Source organism: Mercenaria mercenaria, chromosome 15 (assembly GCF_021730395.1).
Source record: "Mercenaria mercenaria strain notata chromosome 15, MADL_Memer_1, whole genome shotgun sequence".
NCBI classification, from domain to species: domain Eukaryota; kingdom Metazoa; phylum Mollusca; class Bivalvia; order Venerida; family Veneridae; genus Mercenaria; species Mercenaria mercenaria.
The window spans coordinates 12,574,621-12,592,649 of record NC_069375.1 but is presented as its reverse complement, the minus strand read 5'-3'; the positions used below and the strand labels follow the sequence as shown (position 1 = coordinate 12,592,649).

Below are 18,029 nucleotides of genomic sequence, written 5' to 3'. Positions count from 1 at the left end.
ACATGACGCAGATTCGTGTCTCATAGATATGTAATGTCATTGACAGGACGTGAATGTAACAGCTGTCACATTACGGAAACAACTTTTGATTAATTACACACGTGTTTTGTCACGTTTGCAAGGAACATGTGTGTCTTGTGTAATTTATCAAATCCCAAATATCGTGTCTAATATTAAGACGAAAGGAATGAAAGTTAGAACAATACCTTAATCGGTATCGAATACACTTTAAATTCGTTACATTGTATAAAGTAAAGTAAAGGTTCTTGTTTAATATGGGTAGTCGACGAAAGACCCCACCTGGAATGGATGGAACACCTTATTTCCAGCCGGGCCCTCGGCAGGTGTCATATTTACCTCCCCAACATCCAGTCTAGGCCGATACTGCTGGAAACAATACCAGTTTAAGTACATCACCCAGAACTGAACACGAGTCGGGATATCAGCCGCGACCGGGAATCGAACCCGGTCCGCTGGCGATGTAGTCCAGCCTGCTTACCACTGCGCCACTGACTCCCTACAAGTGTAAAGTTTATGTGTAAAGCCGAAACCTAAGCGTTATATATCATATTTACTGGTACTCTGACGTCCTTCAAACGCGTTCTTAAAATGCTCTTTGTACGTTTGTTAGCAGATAGTCGGTAAATTAGACCGGAAATTAAATGGTCTGCCGGAAACCCACGTTTGGTGCGGTTAGCATTCTGTCAGCGAACTATTTTATAATTGTCTGGTCTCTCCAAGCCTTTCGGCAACGTCCATTTTACAATTTACAATTATACAAACTGATGCGTGTCCTCAAATAATGATTAGATGTAATTGTAAATGACCTGGGGCTGTTTGATTCACTGTTTGCAATTACTGAGAGAAAACGATTTCCGTAGAGAATTATATTCTCCCTGAGGGACCAGGAAGAGAAGAAGGATTTATGTGTTCTGAAGCAGACATTTTTATAACTGACACATTGTCGCATTAGCAGTAAATGTTTATTTTTATCACTGTTTTGCTTTCTTATTTTTCATATTTCTAAAGTTATCATAATCAATTGTATGAATGTTGCACTTAAAGGTGAATGACTTGTTTGTCCGCCAGAAATAAAGTCAGTTTTCTGTAGACTGGACAGAAGTCAAATAAGTTCCAACGTGCTGTCCGTAAATTGGTACAAGCTATCGCTTACCATTTTTTAATTCCGGAGATTGAACGAGCTGTTGTGTGAAAATAAAAAAATCTTTCCACCAGTATGAGTACTAACTTCGTAAATTATTTTGTCATTGCTGCATGAAAAAAAAAGAAATCTTAAATGTAAAGTTAACAGACGACTTTAAAATAAAGTTTACAATTGCGTATTTGTCCTTTCGTTTGGAATTTAAAAGAACATTCAAATGACAATAATTGATACTTCAGGTAATATTAAAAATTCATATTTACATTGCTTCTGCAGTCGCAATGATAAACGAAGTTCAAAGAGAGAAAAAATGGCATACAAGCAATGATTTGTCTGTGTTATGAAACAGAGCAAGAAAATGTTTGAACTTAACTTGATACATAAAATTGACACATAAATCTTCATTTAGTCCCCAATAAAAGGTACAAAAGTATGAAATATCTCAAATTTGCACATTTTTCTATCTAATGTTTCAGTTTTTTAAGGACAAATCGCATAATAGGTTAAAAAACATACATATTTGACAACATATAAATACAATTAAAAATGGCATTTGGGACATTAATAATACAAGGGGCCGCAAAAAATAGTTATTTTGCTATTAAATGGAGTTAATTCAGATTCACCACCAGTAGTCAAGCATCTACGATAAATGCTTCGTTTTAGTGTCAGAAGTTGTTCATGTAGCGTTTTTCATATGTTAACTCTTATGTGACTTAAAATTCAATAAAGCAGCATTAATTTTATGCTTACTATAAGTTTACTAATAAGGTCCACTATTTACAAGTGACACAACCCTCTTAAAGATGTACTTTTTATGAACACAAAGTTCAAGTAATGAGCTATTTAACTTTTATACAAATGAGCTCTAAATGTAGGAGTATGAACAAGATGAAGGTTATATCGTGTCATATCAGACAAATACTGTGAATATTGTAAGTGTTTAAAATATTTTATATTTGTTAACTTTCATGGTGAATGATATACATTTCTTGGTATTTGAAATTCACATCGAGTTATTTGGTACCACATATTGCTGACTTCACAAATGTGCATTTGCACGACATGAATTCAGTAGGAAGCATAAAAACATGCATTGAACAACGTATACACTATTATACAACTTTATGAATGTGTGTGTATTTGGGTTTGGCGTCTTTTCCAACAATTTTTATCTCATATGAACGCCGGCGTCACAGTAACAGTGAGCACAGTGCTACACTTTATTGTGCTGCCCCACTGGAATATCAGCCGTAGACATGTGACCTTATACCCACCCAGCCACATCATACTCACACCAGACTGACCAGTCCTGGCACTATTCCCTTAATGCTAAATACCAAGCGAGGAGTCTACTAGTATCATAATAGACAGGGATATACGCATAAAATGTGTATGGCATTGTGAATTAAACCTTTTTTAGTGTGCATAAGATTTAACAATTTCCTTTCACATTGAAATCAAAAGAAAGTATTCCGGCGGATAGATTTTTACCAAACTTTGGATAATGTAAGCTAATACATCTCCATTAAATTAAATCTAACACTAGAGAATAATTGTAATTTGTGTTTGTTTCTGTCATGTCTGAAGAAAAATAAACTCCAAGTAAAGCCAAATGCATGGTGTTAGTGTCGTGTGCAATGAAACATCTATTGCTTCGTGTGTATTCTTCGCAGCAATTATTAATAAGGGCAGTCTTAATTTGAAACAAACAAAAAATAATGCAGAAATGCAGATTTATGGCTTTTGTGTACTCTGTTAATACATGCATCACTTGAAAATGAACACCGCAGTCAATGACAGATATAATAAAATATTTATATCACTTAAAGATTAAACGAAATACTTCATTAACTTATTACTTCTGCAACAAATCACACATTAACTTTTGGAGTGCGTAGTTTTGACAAATGCGCAGTACTGTTCGCATGTATGTTTTTGAATAATACCTTTAGACAAGTCTTATTTTCAAATTGATATTTCTAAACTAATGATCCTTTTAAACTTCTTTATAATGTATAATTGCTTTATTAACATGCGGATGACTACATCGAGGTAACTAATGGCATGAACAGCTGTCTAAATTGTCTAAATTTCCAAGCAGTTTTAACAAGCCTTATTTTCAAACTTTGTACTTCTATATATCTATATATTGTAGAAGTTTCAAGAAAAATAACGGTGCGGACTGCTCGTTAACAGTCTAAAATTGAAAGCATTCTATACAAGTCTTATACGCAGAGTATAAACAATATTGGTTTCCATATCCTTACACTGTTGCCTTTGCCATTAGCAATCCGTCGACATCCTGTAGTTTTCTATATGAAATCAATTTTCACAAACGTATGAGAAAAGGTGGATAAATTGTAATTAACTCATGTCGGTTATAGTATATGAAAATCTGCCAGTTTGCATAATGAACGGGAAGTTAAGATCGATAGGTGTCGCGGAATAATTTTATAACTTGCTAATTTAGCAATGGTTCTCAGATAGTGTAGCAGATATGGAAGGAGAGACGGATTCAGTTAGATTGTGTGTGTCATTTGTTTTATCTATTGAGGTTTCTCCTGAAGATAATATAGTTTTGGTTTGATTTACTATGATGGCTTAATGGAATTATTATAAATTTGATAAAATTACTGAGGAAGAAATGGAATTATTTTTTTCAGTGCTTTTTGTTATGAATCTAGATCTCGCCAAATGAGTTTATTTTTGTTATTTGATTTTTTGTTTCTGAAAAAAATCTTTAAAGATCGTGCTTACCGGAAAATTGCTTGAATTAGGATATTATAATTTGAAAATGTCTTTGCTTTTGTTATGATATGCCTTCACGCACTGTGTAAATATGAAGAAAGTTCTGCAGTATTTCCAGTGATGTTTGTGTCGTTTCCCTGTGCCTTTCTTCTTCTAAAAGGAAAGTCTTATTTTAAAGATAGACTATCAAAGAAATGATGATCTTAAGACTAACAGAAACTTGAATCTGCTCCATTACGTTTACTCTGAAGAAAATAAACATACGGAAATAATAGGGAAAACACAGATGTATCTGAAACATGAAAATGTCGACATGAATCCCGGATATTACGTCAAACCTGACAATATGAATCCCGGATATTACGTCAGTTCTGATAGTACTAAACAAGGATATTACGTCAGCCCCGACAACATGAATCCAGGATATTACGTCAGCACTGACGAAAGCGACCCAGAAAGTATTCCGGATGACTGGGAGCCTGAAACAAAAGGTATTGTTATTGATTTCATTCGGATGATTTTTGTATACCGCATTACAGTTGTAAAAACAGTCAAAAATACATCAAATAATTTTGTATAATTATTTTTGTACCGCTATGTGAGATATTCTTAAAGTGAATATACTTGTGAAAGTTAGGGTTGTATCCGAAAACACACACACACACACAAAATCTGTAATGGCCATTTATATTCCTAAATTATTGATTATAATTTAAATTTCATTGCAATGCTTGGTGTGAAGACAATTAAACAAAATACAGTCAAACCTGTCGTAAGCATCCAGTCAAGGGAAAGAACAAAAATGTTTTTTTTTAAGATTAAGTATGATTGTTTAAAACAAGACTGGCAAGAGATATTATTTAACGCAAGTACCAAGATACTTTGAAGTTGAAAAACTAAGAACGAATTTCATCACACATTTACACAGTTATCACTCCCACAGCCAAAAGAGAGTTGGGGGTGGGGGAGGGGGTGGGGGAGGGGGTGGGGGAGGGGGTGGCCTTTCATGAAAGGTATAGTAATTATTTTTGTTCACACGTCCTAAGACAGTTCTATTGATTCGGTGAGCTATGATTGGGCCTGTCAGTTTCAATTTGATTTTGCAAGGTATTGAAACTTTACACTGAGTGAAACACTTAATAGAGGATGTTCGTTTGTTTAGTATATTCATCGAGTGAACACTATAATGCAATATCTTCAGGATAGGAATATCGTGTGGAACGAGTGAAATATATTTCGATTTTATACTGAAACAATTAAATTTTCTATTGATTTTATGCATTTTTAATGGTTTTAAACAAATGATATCCAGTTTGCCCGCGCAACGTCACATGCATTGCATCATGACGTCATACTGTCGTGACGTCAGGATATCTTTGTAGAAAAACTGCAAATAGTTCTGTTACGTTTACTGATTTCTTTTACAAATTATTATGACAGAATGTATATATTTATGATCCTGTGGGTATTTTTATACAATTGTATCTTTACGGAAATATATTTTGCAAGGATTTTTTTGTTATTTTTAATTCATATTCTTTCGCATTTAAGTATAGCTCCGTACTAGTGAAAAATAAGAATGATATTTGAAACAGTGAAAATATCAATTTCATTTTACTGATAAATTTCAGTTATTTCACTGAAGAGCACAAAACAAATTGCAATATTTTCATCACTGGCGCCACGAATTCTATCAAGTTTTCTTCAACGATTTTTCTTGTTCTGTCGTTATTTATACCAACTACAAAATTATAATTCTTCACAACTGAACTTTTTGTTAGTTTAAAATGTCTTAAAAGGGTGTGTAGTATCGACTAATCACATGAATCCGAAGTCTAATATAGCAAAACCTGTCCACAAACTAATAAAAAATGGTCTTAGTTCTACAAAAGTAACCAACAGTTATTTATGACTGCCGATATATAACGAAGTGAATGTCCATGCATTAATCTTCGACAAAACGTTCTGTCCTTGACAAAATAACTCCCGTTAAATGTAGCACAATCGCCACACATGACTGCACATGTACATGTAAATGATTTCTGATTAGAAGTTGAAAATTGCAGGCATAATAGAATTCTATTTATGCCATGAATGTCTTAATCTTATTGGGCGATAATGGATACATTTTTATATCTGTTTTCGTCATGATTTATCGACGGTCATGCAATTTTCGAAATGACTAATCGACCCAAAGATTTTGGCTTATTCCCAAAAACTACCAACAATACAATGAAAAAAAAAAGGACCTTATTGATGCAAGGTGATATCTTTCCTTATTATTGCCTTCACAACACCTGAGTATGGTAATTATGTCGCAGACATTTTTCTCGTATTTTATTGATTGAAATGCTTTTAAGAGACAACTTTCCTAGATGTATTTATTGATTATAATAACATCTGTAAAAAAAGAAGGAAATTACAGTTGATAAAGCAGTACTAAAACATTCATATAATATAGTGTTTTAGATTGTTGCATAATTACTGTATCTTGGATTATTTAACCATATAAGATTCAGTATTTTACAGAATCCATAGCCTTAGCATTGACAGAATCCATTTCCGTATCGTATATATGCCCATTAACACGTTACCAATATGAATATTGCATCACAGACCCATATCAGTATCTTGGATAAGTAATATACAATAAAGTCGGTTATGTAAAGTGGATGATGTTTGATTGCTATTTGATATTATTATCGATATCGTTAGCTGATTGGGTAGTTATTTTTGTTATTTGTCTTTGGTTCTGTTACCATGTGTAACTCATGACTGTTCTCAATAATGTGATTGTATATTAAAACTCTCATTAACACAGCATGTCTGGATGAGTAAGTTCCTTTTCATTCGCTGCCAAACAGTGCAGATATTTTCTTGTTACAGCCACCCCTTTCAGGTCTTTGTTAACTGGATATGACATAAACAGACAAACTGAAGTATCAACGCATTCTTGGGGTCAAACCCTTTCTATGATTCACATGCCCGAGTATACATTCAATAATATATTCATAAGGTACATGTTTCTGTAGATATAAGATAAAGGTTGAGCGTACGTAATTCAAAGACGAAAAAAATTAATAAATCATTAATATAGGAAGAGGGATTTCAACGCTAAATCTGAACAAACATTTCAACTGTTTCACGAATAGATATATTTATTGCAGTAATCACTGAGGCAACAATTTCTCAATTAAATTGCAATATATTAAGTGATAATATAGGCGGAAAAATGTCTATGTTTATGAATATTGTATTCAAAGTAAGGAAGTTTAGTGGTAGAAATGGAAAATGGGACATTTTATTTAATCATATAATGTTTGGATAAGTTTAATAAAAGGGACACACTCATAAAGTTATTATCGTAAGAATGTTTATAACAACTTATTCATGTAAAGTTCAAAAGCAATATCCCAAAAGCATGTCTTAGACATTGTTGGAAAAATAAACATTTAACATAGGACATGTTTTTCTACAAATATTCAATACAAAGTTTTGCTTCGTTTCCTTTCCATGTCATTGTCAGATATATTTTGAGACCATCTAGTGTCTCGATAAAGACATTGAATAATATAATGTATAAGAAGATTCTCTGGAGTTATGTAACGCCACCAAGATAAACTTGGTTGATTGAGTTGTTCATGAGAACAACGAAATGTTGTTGCAACACCCCTAGCTCAGGTTTCAGCGGAATATGATAAAAGTATGCTCCTTAATTACAAAACGGCGACGTAATGCAATGGTGCAACAATTTGAGAGACAGCAAAAGAGTTGAAATGTTTTCCTGACCAAACAATATTCAAATGAACGCTTTAAGTATAACAGAAAAAAACACCAGCTGAACTGTGGTGCAGGAAAAATATCTAACGTTGTTGTAGCAAGAAAATTGAAGTCAAATTTCCCTTCTTTTAAAGACTAGGGTCGCGACTTAAATTCTAAGCTTTTGTTATTTTATTTGTATGCATAACAACAGTGAAGAATAGTGCAATGTCGTTCGATTATGAGTAATTCTCGTGGGTCATTGCAATCAAATTGTTTTGAAAGCGCAAGAATTGAAGACCTGTTTGAGATTCAAGTCTTACATACCTAGAATTCATTTATCAACCTCAAAGGATTTAAGTTGCAAACTAGAATAATTGCTTTAGCAAAATGCTTATAACCTTAAATTAGATTGTTTTCAAACGAAGGGTAATGTCTACATTGCTTTCAGTCAGGTCGAGATTCCAACGACCGTTCGATAATTTACTGTGTTGTAGAACATTCACAACCTGTCTGTACATTATCATCTTAATTTGCAACGTTCGCTTCTTGTGGTGTTCGTTTTTTATAAAGTAGAGATTCTAACGTACATGTTTTGCACAGAGAAAAACAACTGACATTTGAAGATGATGAGAGTTACGAAAACGGAAAGCCTGTCACTGATGTGTGACACATGGCTACTTGTGGTTTTACAGTAACACTATTTAACCCTTAGCATGCTGGCAGCAAGTGATTCTGCCTTCGCGACAAGTGCAGACCAAGATCAGCCTGCACATTTGGTTCCCTTTCGGTCAGTATCTTTTTTGGTAAGCATCCCTTTTTAACAGTTAATGGTACTGTCCAAATTGAAAGACAAACAAATTTATTATAGAAATTTAGCAGTTTTATCATTTTATAATTTTGCTTATTACATCCTCTCTTCTATATTGGGAGAGCAAAACTCAGTGTTGTCAAATTCTCTGGTCCTTCTATTGTACCTGAATAACAATATCTGAACTTAGAAACCATGGTCCTTAGGGAAAACAAATCCATCTACTGTACCTGAATAACAATATCTAAACTTAGAAACCATGGTCCTTAGGGATAACAGGACCCATCTACTGTACCTGAAATATCTAGACTTAGAAACCATGGTCCTTAGGGATAACAGGACCCATCTTCTGTACCTGAATAACAATATCTAAACTTAGAAACCATGGTCCTTAGGGATAACAGGACCCGTCGGCTGTACCTGACTAACATTATCTAAACTTAGAAACCATATTTATTGCAACGACTTTGAAATACCAACCTTTACAAATCAATAATACTTATAACATTGCTAGTAAAGTTAATGAATAGTTCTATGTATAGCACACTCGCACGTAATGCACCTTAATTGAAACACTGATTCTGTATGAGTCACAGCCATTAACATGAACAAGCGCCATTTCTACAATTGTGAGTCTAAAAAATGTTAAAAACCAGTCAGTAAAATATGCTTTTTGTATAACAGTGTACTCAGTATTTGAAAGATATGACCAGCAATCAACTTGTATCCCTCCTCTGTGTCCACCATTCTTTTTTCTTGTAAATCAAAAATCGCCGGATAGATGATATTTAGATCGTTCAAATACACTTCTGTGGACTTTTTTAAGAGTCTAGGCAAACTCTTGAATAACAATATTGTAAAATAACGAGGGCAAATTTACAAAAAGCTACTTTGAGAAAATCCATTTGATTGTATTAATAACATTCAGGAAAAAGTGTAAATTTCAATATTATTATATGAACACTTGATATATGTGTACAAAGTAATATGGAAGCAAGCACATGTTTGTATATTCTTGTGGATGTTTAATGTGTTAAATACAAAAGCAAAGCTGTCGTTGTCTCCTCAAGGCATATAATACATATATCAGTCGTATACGGAGCGGTATATATAGATGTTGACAAGAAGAACAAGCAGTTACTTTTCAAGTTTGGACTTTATTGACAGTTACATAATATAATATGAGTGGGTCTCTGAAAGAGCATCAAATCTTCGGTGGCAGATTTTAAATAGGTTTTATTTTTTCAAATAGAAAGCCAAGGATTCAATCGGTAAAAAGCGGTAAAATGTTTTTACACAAATTATTTTTTCAAGTTCAGACTCTTTTGACAGTTGTCAGTAAGTATATCGAATCTCTGAGGACAGACATTAAATAGGTTTAAAAAGAAAGCCGGGGATTCAATCAGTAATTTGTTAAGAGGCATCAAGGAATGAAATAAAGAGATGATAGATAAACCGGTAATAATAATTTGATTTTGTCTGCCGTCTAGAAAAGTTCAAAGCTCATAGCTGAAGGAAAAAACTGCATTTAGAAAGAGAACAATTGCTTTTAAGAAAGGGGAATTCTTCCTTGTATGTCTTATCTCATATGTACCAAACAGGAAGAATGGCGTTGAACATAGTGTCTTTAGACAGCTCAGTGCGGCGTTTGAGCGAACTCGTGTCTTTTTATTGTAGTCCTATATCATCCTATTTATAAGACAACATAATTTTGAAATCGTATTTTTTCGGCGACGCCGTCTAAATTGGTTTTCGTCACCTATGCCATGTGACTTCAGTTTGCAAATCAAACAACTTGATAACGCATTATAGATAATTTATCAAAATGGAAGATTTATGCAACACTGTGCCTGATTAGACGAGAGTGTCAATTTCTTTCACTCTGTTGATTGTGCTACGCTGAGTGAAATGTAGACAAAGCGTTTATCATAAACGACGCTGTTAACAGTTTTTTAAGCTAACTTTGGCTCAGTATATTTAGCAAGAATATTGATATATCTCAAAATGATAAGTAAGTTTAATAAATATGATAAAAAAAAAAAACCTGTTCAAATACCAACATATATCAAATTAAAGAAAGAGCTGAATACGGTCTGCGTATCACATGAATAAGGGTGTGATAAGAGTCTTTTTATGTAGAGAAGTGCTTTTCAAAAGATTTTCCTTGTTATAATTGTCGTCTGTATATGAAAAGGTTTCTTGCTTTTGTGACTTATTCAGATTGCATATTAAAATGAGTACTTGTTTGCTTTGATATATTTGTTATAAATTATTTAACTGATTTATTATATATGAATATTTTTCTTTAGTATGATATGCAAATATTGAACTCAGTTGAAATCTGTTTTATTATATATATGCTATATAATGACTGAATCTCATTACGCCTGAAATGAAGGTACGCTGCATACAGTTTATCTATGTGATATGACTACGGTCAAACATTGCTTATGAAACAGAAATATTGAAATAATTGTATGTTTTGCTTGACCTTCACTTTTTTATAGGTGTGACGTCATTGTCCAAAGATTCATGAATAGCGGATATGCATTTGTTAAAGCGGATCAGTTGGCCTATTTTAGAAATAAATGAAAATAATAAATAAAAGAATCCTTTAATTGATTTTTTCTCATGTATTCTAATCAAACTTGATTTGTAGCATCTTTATTAGACCCGCAGCCAACTTTGTTCAGCTGGGATATTTAACCCCTTTTAGGGGCTACTAGAGCTAAAACTAGAAATGCCTTTATATAGCGTCTCATGAACAGCTTGGTGGATCTTTGTCATACTTGGTCTGGAGCATCATTATAAGGTCCTCTTCCAAATTTATTCATACAGGAACTTGGGCCCTATTAGGGACCACTATAGCTAAAAGCTGATATGCCTTCCTTCGCATTAACCACTAAAATGTAATGGATTTTTATCAAACTCGATGTGTAACAATATCGTAAGGTCTCCTGCTATTTTGTTACAAATGGGGATAGGGACCAATTTAGCTAAAAATATAAACACGTTTAATGACCTCTTCTCATGAACCGCTTCATGAATCTTCATCAAACTACTGCTGTAATTATTCGTCTAAGGATAAACGAAACAAAATTGCAACCCTACGAAACCTTTGCGAAAAAATTAAAAGAGAACTATTTAAATTGTTGAAGTGCGGTGTTTAGTTTTGCAATTTGAAAAATGTTAGATGAAAGATGAATGTAAGATGAAAAATTCATAAACTTCTTTCCTTATTACAATTCGCCGATCATCATTTTTGAAGATATTTCTTGTTTATTTACTAAGTTTGATATCTTACATGAAATGTGTGGGTTTCAGTTGAGCACATTGCTTTTTGCATAACAAATATCAATTTCAATAAATGTTTATTGACTTGAAACGCCCTTTGTCTATTATAAAAAAATTATATTCCGTTTTTTTTTAATTAAATGCAGCGTTAGCAATCGTTATTATAAAGAAACATTATTCGCGTCTTCGTCTTCATCATATCACTTGACAGATTTTTGTCATCAGTCATGTCTAATCAATCAATTCGCGACAGTTTATTATTACTGTGTTGTAAAGTTGAGAGAAATAACCAGGCAAAGTCTAATATAAACATTGTCGCATACAATTATCTAGAGCTTATTAACAGGGCACAAGCAATGCATTTTGGTATTTTTGTCTGTTGTATTCATATGGTAGTGATTATCACCTTTCCGTTGTTACTAGAAAGTCTACATAATTATACAATGCTTTATTTTAAGACGGATGTTAAAAGGTTACAATGTATTTAGAACAAGTCTCGTACATAGTTTTAGAAACCCAACCGATCACGGAACCGATCTGAGCAAATTGTCTTTGTCTAAACCATAAGTGGGTTAATATCCACACACTCTTTCAGCAAACCGAGGAATAACAATGTTTTTTCATAACCAAAAGCTAACAGTCACAGCAGCTAGACGTAAGGCGTTTATTCATTCCGTGCTAATTAAATTTCATTTGTTTTAAATTCTTTTCAAATGACATTGTAGTTATCTTTCGCATTTTTTAACACCAAGTCCAACCCTTTAGCGTAATTACAGACGAACTGTCGCCACGAAAAGACATGAAATAGTTGTTTACTGCTTTAACTTAATTTGAACATTGTTTCAGTTCTATGTATATAACACCCAAGCATTTCCTCTTGGGACTCTTATTGATTAACATTGTTATTTCACTAATTGAACGATCCATTTACAGCAGTTGTTAATCTAGAGAAATTTCCGGAAACAATCTGAGTATGTAATATATTGTGCAATAATTTTGTTAAGATAATAGCTCGGTCTGCCGTTCATGTGCATTATTCCTATAAAAAAGATCTTGATTATTATCTCGTAAGTGAGATTTTGTTCACTTGTAATAATTACTAACACTTGCCGTTGTTGTAATCGATATCTTCACAAAATTATTTCTTTGTTTGATTTATATATTCTGCATCAATGTTGTAGTTAATAGTAAATCTAGATTGCACGAAGCGCTTGTATTTGTAGGGTTACTGTTGGCAAAATTTAGGCAAATAAGATTACACCCGCTTCAAACAGTGAACGGTTCGACGTCGCCAATTTATAGGTCAGGGTCCACAAATTCAAAACAGTACAGGTATAAGGTAATCGTAAACAAGAGACTAAGGTAATATTTGTGCGTTCTGATTAGTCAGTCATGTAAACAAACCCAAGAAATGTTGTTGTTTTTTTTCAAAATTGAAATTGGTAACAATGTTTGCTATATTTTATGTTTATGGGAACACAGTTTTATCAAACGATTTTCTCCCGTCACGCCAACGATGTAAACAGGGTATCATCTCATTCGAATAAGATAAGACTAAACATATGTTTTTCACCCGATATTTTGGTGAAACTAAGATAGCTTTTAAAAAAAGTGTGATTAAATATACATGGTCCGATTTATGGAAGTTATACAAGCCAGAATGTTACAATAGAAGTCCTTGGACGACAGTTGATGTTCTCTAAACTTGCCGTCATTTATGTCGCTCTATTGTGACGAAATCATTAAACCAAGTAGCCTAACCATCGGTATTTTCCGTATCTGATTTTACAAGTATACACGGTTTTGTTTTCGACTGTGAAATACAAGCCGTGTACGATGGTACATATACAAAAAAGTTTAAATTCATTCACATTATTGCCAAAGACTTTATTATTTGTTGTGTTTTTCGTCTACTATAACGTTTTTCGCAAGTTTTGTTTTAATTCAAATGTACTTTTGGGACTTTTCAAAAATGTATTGTTGTCGTAAAATGATAAAATTATTAATTTATTTGAAAACATGGTTTTATTTTGCTGACATTTTTACAGGACCTTACATGTTCTTTCAAATCCAAACTTTAAATGTCACAGATTTTGTTGAAAGAAGTGAATAGGTCTATTATGGTCTTGTTTTGTAATTGCAGACGCAGTGAAAAGAAGTTATGCATGTGGTAGTAATAATGTACACAGAAGCGGTTCAATTGATCAATAGGTTTAGCACAAAAAACCTAATTTCGGAGACTAAGGAGCATTATTTAGGCGTAAGTGATAGTTAGCTGGTTTGCTCGGATACATAATGCTTCCGAAAGGATCTTCTAATAGATTTATTAACATTTTCATTTTCAATGTACTACCATTCAATTTAGAGTGACATTTGGTGAAAAATAAGTAACATGAAATTGACATGTGTATTGATGCAATTAATGAAACTTCGGACGTTTTAAATGATGAACATGCAACAGTAACTATTTTCCTACAGGGTATTGAATGCACGTATACGACAGTAGATAAAGAGGGAGACGAAGGTAAAAATGATATCCTCGGGTTTTAATTGTGAATAAATTGAATGTATATCATACTTGTGTCTATTTAAACAGTATCTGTACAGATATACCTTATTTATACACGGCGACTTCTACTATCAGCCCCTTTTTTGCCCGTTTGCAGTGTTTACAGTTTTGTTGTTTGTTTTTCTTTTTCTGCACTCATTGTATTAGCTTTTAGGTGTGTATGCTATTCACAAGTCAAATGATTATTGTACGCTGTAAAACATGTTATCTCAATCGATTTATACAAATGAGCCGTGCCATGGGAAAACCAACATAGTGGGTGTGCGACCAGCATGGATCCAGACCAGCCTGCGCATCCGCGCAGTCTGGTCAGGCTCTGTGCTGTTCGCTAACAGTTTCTCCAATTCCAATAGGCTTTAAAAGCGAACAGCATGGAGCCTGACCAGACTGCGCGGATGCGCAGGCTGGTCTGGATCCATGCTGGTCGCACACCCACTATGTTGGTTTTCCCATGGCACGGCTCAAATGTCACATGTGTTTCCTGTCGATAGAAAACGAATAATACGAAGAAAGATTACTAAATATTTTCTTACATTGAAATCTCATCAACGTACTAAGATAAGAAACTAAATCTGAAAACTTTAGAAAATTTACTGATTTTAATCATTACAATGCATTATGTATCGACAGGCTTTTACGTAAACTGTTGGCTGAAAATGTAATATGACAGAAGAGAAATAGAAAAGACATAATCCCAGTAGAGAAATAGAAAAGACATTATTCCTATATTCAAGTTATCGTTCAAAGTTGGAACTTGTCCTAGACAAAAACTTGTCAATACAATACAATGCAAAACAATACAATTACGTCAGATACCAGAAAGGTCTGAAGATGAAGTTCTAGACAGAAACGGCTCGAAATGAATAAAGACGACCTAATGTAGAGGGTTCGTAAGCACTAACTGTAAGAGGCCAACACTTTCCAAATATGGTATATTTACGTTTAACAAGTTCTTAGATAAAGACGAAAAGACATGACGGAATTACTAAAGTTGTTGACCTTACATTACTCACTTGTTCTTCACCTTGAAATCTTGCCCGGGATATAGAATTCTTTTACGGAAGATCGGCGGTTCTAATAAGTTGTCCTTTTAAGTCTCAATTAATGCCCGAAATGGCACCTGGTGTCTTCTAAAACCATCAAAAGAATGTTGCAATACGACCTTATTTTGTCAGAATGGCTTCAAATTATAAAAGAAATCAACAAATATATATATATCAAAATTTAAATATTCGAGTTTAAGACAGACACGTGACTAGATTTTGTAAACCAAACGTTATAAAGTTATTGGCATAAGGACAAGCATTTGCTATTTAAAGATATGTTTTAAATGTTTTTGGACGAGAGTAAAAGACATCGTCTATCATCTTTTTTCTTTTTTCCAGTATCTGTGATCGTTGAGACTTTTCATTCTACGAATCAAAGGTCATCATGTGGTCACCACTGACTTTCTCTACGTGACAGTTTATTATATTTGCTGACGGTAACAGCTGTTTGTACAGTGATTATAATATAGTTCTAGTACATTGTAACCATTCTTTATTGTTTTTAGAAAACTCAATTTTGTTACACTAGGTCAATTTTGTTTGACATATTAGGTAAAGGGAAGGTTTGTGGTTTGACCTTCCTCCTTTACAATGAAATATTTATCTGTACACTATTGATTTCAAATTAAAAAAAGGGTTTAAACAATTCTATGAAAGAGAAATTTAGCACTGTTAACATTAATGATTAATCAATATCATTTGCAAGATTTTTAACATGGAACAGTCTCTCCAGGTTCGAAAGACTACAAAATCATCTTAGAAAACAGCAGCAATATGATTCAAACATCTCTCATACTATTACCAATAGATAAAAATTGTATTATGTATGCTATTTTTTGCATTGCATTGTGCTGACAAACATGTGACGTGAACAAACCCTTAGGACACAAAAACTTCTACCTCCAACTAGCAGTATTGAAGGTAGTAAGTTTTTAAATGCCACACTGTTGAACCTCTATTAAATACGATCAGCCGGAACTTTATGGGAGTATTATGAATAAATCGTAATTGGAAGTAATAAAATAGCAGCATTCAATGAAGTGTCTCGGTAAAGCATTCACAATGTATGACATAAGGTTTTCCGTAAAGGGAAATAAGTAATTAAAAGAATGAGACGGATGCGTAGCTAATTGTTGTATATAGAGTCTATGATTGAATTTGTTCAGGACGGAAATTGGTATCGACTACATGTACTACGTTTGGGAAAACTCTGAAATCAAACACAATACTGTTATCATAACATAAAATAATAGAATCAATATCCTACGAAAAGTAGGAACACAGTTATAATTGTACAATCTATATGTTCAATAGAAACGTCAAAAATCATTCGTCTTGTATATCGTTCAGAGCCTTATATAAAACATTTTTCAGTAGCTCATAAAATACAATGACCTGTGTCATACTCACACTTTAGATGTACTTGTCTGTTGAACATTTAATGATTATACGTCAATCATACTGTAGTCGGTTTACGATAAAAGCAAAGGATATGTAAACATACATTCTCAAAATGCCAGTAGTCGGCTTCAACGTATCAAAAGAAACGTTTTTAAGGATTTATTTTTGAATCAAAACTTTGTTTCAATAAAAAGTCTAAATGAAGTTAGCTTAGCTTTTTACTTATCATGGAGTTCATAGCACTCGAGTATGATATTTATTTTTGTTCATTGAAGTGTGTTATTTAGAAAAAAAATGCTAGATACATATATATTAATTAGAAATATAATGGATGGATATAATAAATCTATAAGAAGATCCTGTGAGGCATAGATCACAACCGAGCACAGCAATTATAGCTGACTTGGTTTGTATGAAAAGACAAGGAAGTGTTCAACACCCATTGCGTCCCCGAGCACAGGCTAAAGCAGAATTCTACTGTAGTAAAATTGAATGTTCTCAAAGATTCCAAAGAACAAGAAAGAAGAACAACACTGAGACAGAGTATGGGGAGAAATGTTATGTTATTTAGAGAAATTGTTTAAAATCTGCTTGATCCAAAACCATTCTCCTAGGTCTCTAAATTATGATTAATGGTGTCTATATTTTTAAGACTATTATCTAAACACAATGCATTCTTTGAACGATTTCTAGGACATTTGACAGCTAGAATCAGCGAAATATTGTTTGATTTATTAAACGACCTTTAAATACTTGCAGCTCCTTGTGATGCTTTTGCATGTTGTTATGGATACCATTTCGATAATAAAAGGTTTGGATTTCCTGTAAACTGATTTTAGGCAGACTAAAAGTTTATTTTTAACCAACATTATGGATGGTTCTGTTGCTATGTTATTCACATTAAGGATGAGTGATGCAGTTGTTGCCAAGAGCAGACTCGGGTTACTAAATCAGGGATACTTCACTTGGCATTATCTTTTGAATTTACCCTTTTTACACAACTTTTTCGAGACATCTATTTTAAATCTTTGTTTTTAACATTAAGGCATACCATTATCAAAATCTTTGTTTTTAACATTAAGGCATACCATTATCAAAATCTTTGTTTTTAACATTAAGGCATACCATTATCATCACTGTTCCGTCTAAGATAGTATTGTAATCGTTTACTTCAGGTAAACAAAATGACTTTTAATGACATCATAAACCCAAGTTTTATGATTTGGACTCAGTGCT

At 33.2% G+C, this 18,029-nt stretch overlaps 1 protein-coding gene across 1 annotated transcript in view; it reads left to right on the top strand.

Annotated features, from left to right (window-relative positions):
• Positions 1-3,474: 3,474 nt before the first annotated feature.
• Positions 3,475-18,029, top strand: part of LOC123546888 (voltage-dependent calcium channel type A subunit alpha-1-like) — a 363,448-nt gene continuing 348,893 nt past the window's right edge. The window contains exon 1 of the mRNA XM_053524572.1: positions 3,475-4,404. Within this exon, the coding sequence (XP_053380547.1) occupies positions 4,200-4,404 (205 nt within the window). The 5' untranslated portion in view covers positions 3,475-4,199. The remainder of the gene's footprint in view (positions 4,405-18,029) is intronic.